The 1,163-nt window shown below is 42.0% G+C and overlaps 1 protein-coding gene across 1 annotated transcript in view; it reads right to left on the reverse strand.

The window, feature by feature from the left end:
- Positions 1-1,163, reverse strand: part of LOC119590900 (enhancer of mRNA-decapping protein 4-like) — a gene marked incomplete in the record, with an annotated part of 21,972 nt that overhangs the window by 13,183 nt on the left and 7,626 nt on the right. Inside the window, 3 exon segments of the mRNA XM_037939636.1 lie at positions 27-177; positions 509-707; positions 946-1,151. Coding sequence (XP_037795564.1) covers positions 27-177; positions 509-707; positions 946-1,151 — 556 coding nt within the window.

A 1,163-nucleotide genomic window follows, 5' to 3' on the forward strand; every position in this document is an offset into this window, starting at 1 on the left:
CAGAGAGAGAGAGTGAAAATACGTACTCTGTTGCCATGTGTAAGAACTAGCAGGTACGCAGGGTCATCTATGTCCTCCTCGCCTCCTTGCTCATCAGGGATGTATGGACACCAGATGATGCGATGATTGTCACTGGCTTCATCTGATGTGCTGTTCACCTCCAGCAAGAGTTCCGTGCTGCAGATTTTTTATTTGGTTTTAGAGGACATATTGTGGATACCATGATTTTCATATTATCAAAACTAAAATCATAGGATCAGGTTTATTTGTTCTATTTTCCAGACCAGTAATTCCCAAATAAGGTTCTCTAAAAACCTGGGGTTCCATAAGAGTTTACAAGGCGTTCTTAAAGACATAGTGATTAAGAGATTAAGATCATTATGTCTTTGCATAATAATCATAAGCATTTTTTTTTTCATATACATGTAAAGCATTTTTTTTGGGGGGGGAAGGGGATTATTATTTAGTTTAATAATCCAAACAATGGAAGTATTTTAAGGCCACATACTCAAGTGATCCTTCTGTACTGGATGCAGACACTTCACACACATAAAGAGTGCCATAATGGTCTGTAAAAGCCAATATGACTCTCTGGTTGAGGTGTGCAAAGGCAAGGTCTCGCACCATTCCACGGATGTTTTTCACCAGGCCACGGTCCCCTGATTTTCGGTCGATAATTCTCACCATTCCACTGGATTTCTGTGGAGCTGTAAAGAGAGCAAAGAAATACAGCAGCTGGACACCTCTGTGAACTGAGGAATAACGTAATAGTAACAATATATAAGAATGTGTTACCCCTTCATTCCTATGTTATCAAACCTGCTATACATCTTTTTACAGTTTAGCCACACCAACCTCTGAAATCAATCAAGGCAGACATCTTGCACACATACAAAACAAACAATACATATCACACATAGGTATTTTATATCCCCCCTTCCTTACCCTTGATAGCATAGGCCAGGTACTCTCCCGAGCAATGAAGGGCCACTAGGCTTCCTGACAGGTACTGGTTATCCCACGGGTAATTGGTGATATTGCGCGTTGTGATTGAAGACGACCCTGACGTGTGGTCTGTTGGTCCCACCTCCACCTTGACCTCTGAGCTGAACATCGCGCTGCTGAACCGCTCCTCATTGCCGGGAAAAGTTCTGTTTGCATGA

The sequence above is a fragment of the Penaeus monodon genome, chromosome 28 (assembly GCF_015228065.2).
Source record: "Penaeus monodon isolate SGIC_2016 chromosome 28, NSTDA_Pmon_1, whole genome shotgun sequence".
NCBI lineage: Eukaryota > Metazoa > Arthropoda > Malacostraca > Decapoda > Penaeidae > Penaeus > Penaeus monodon.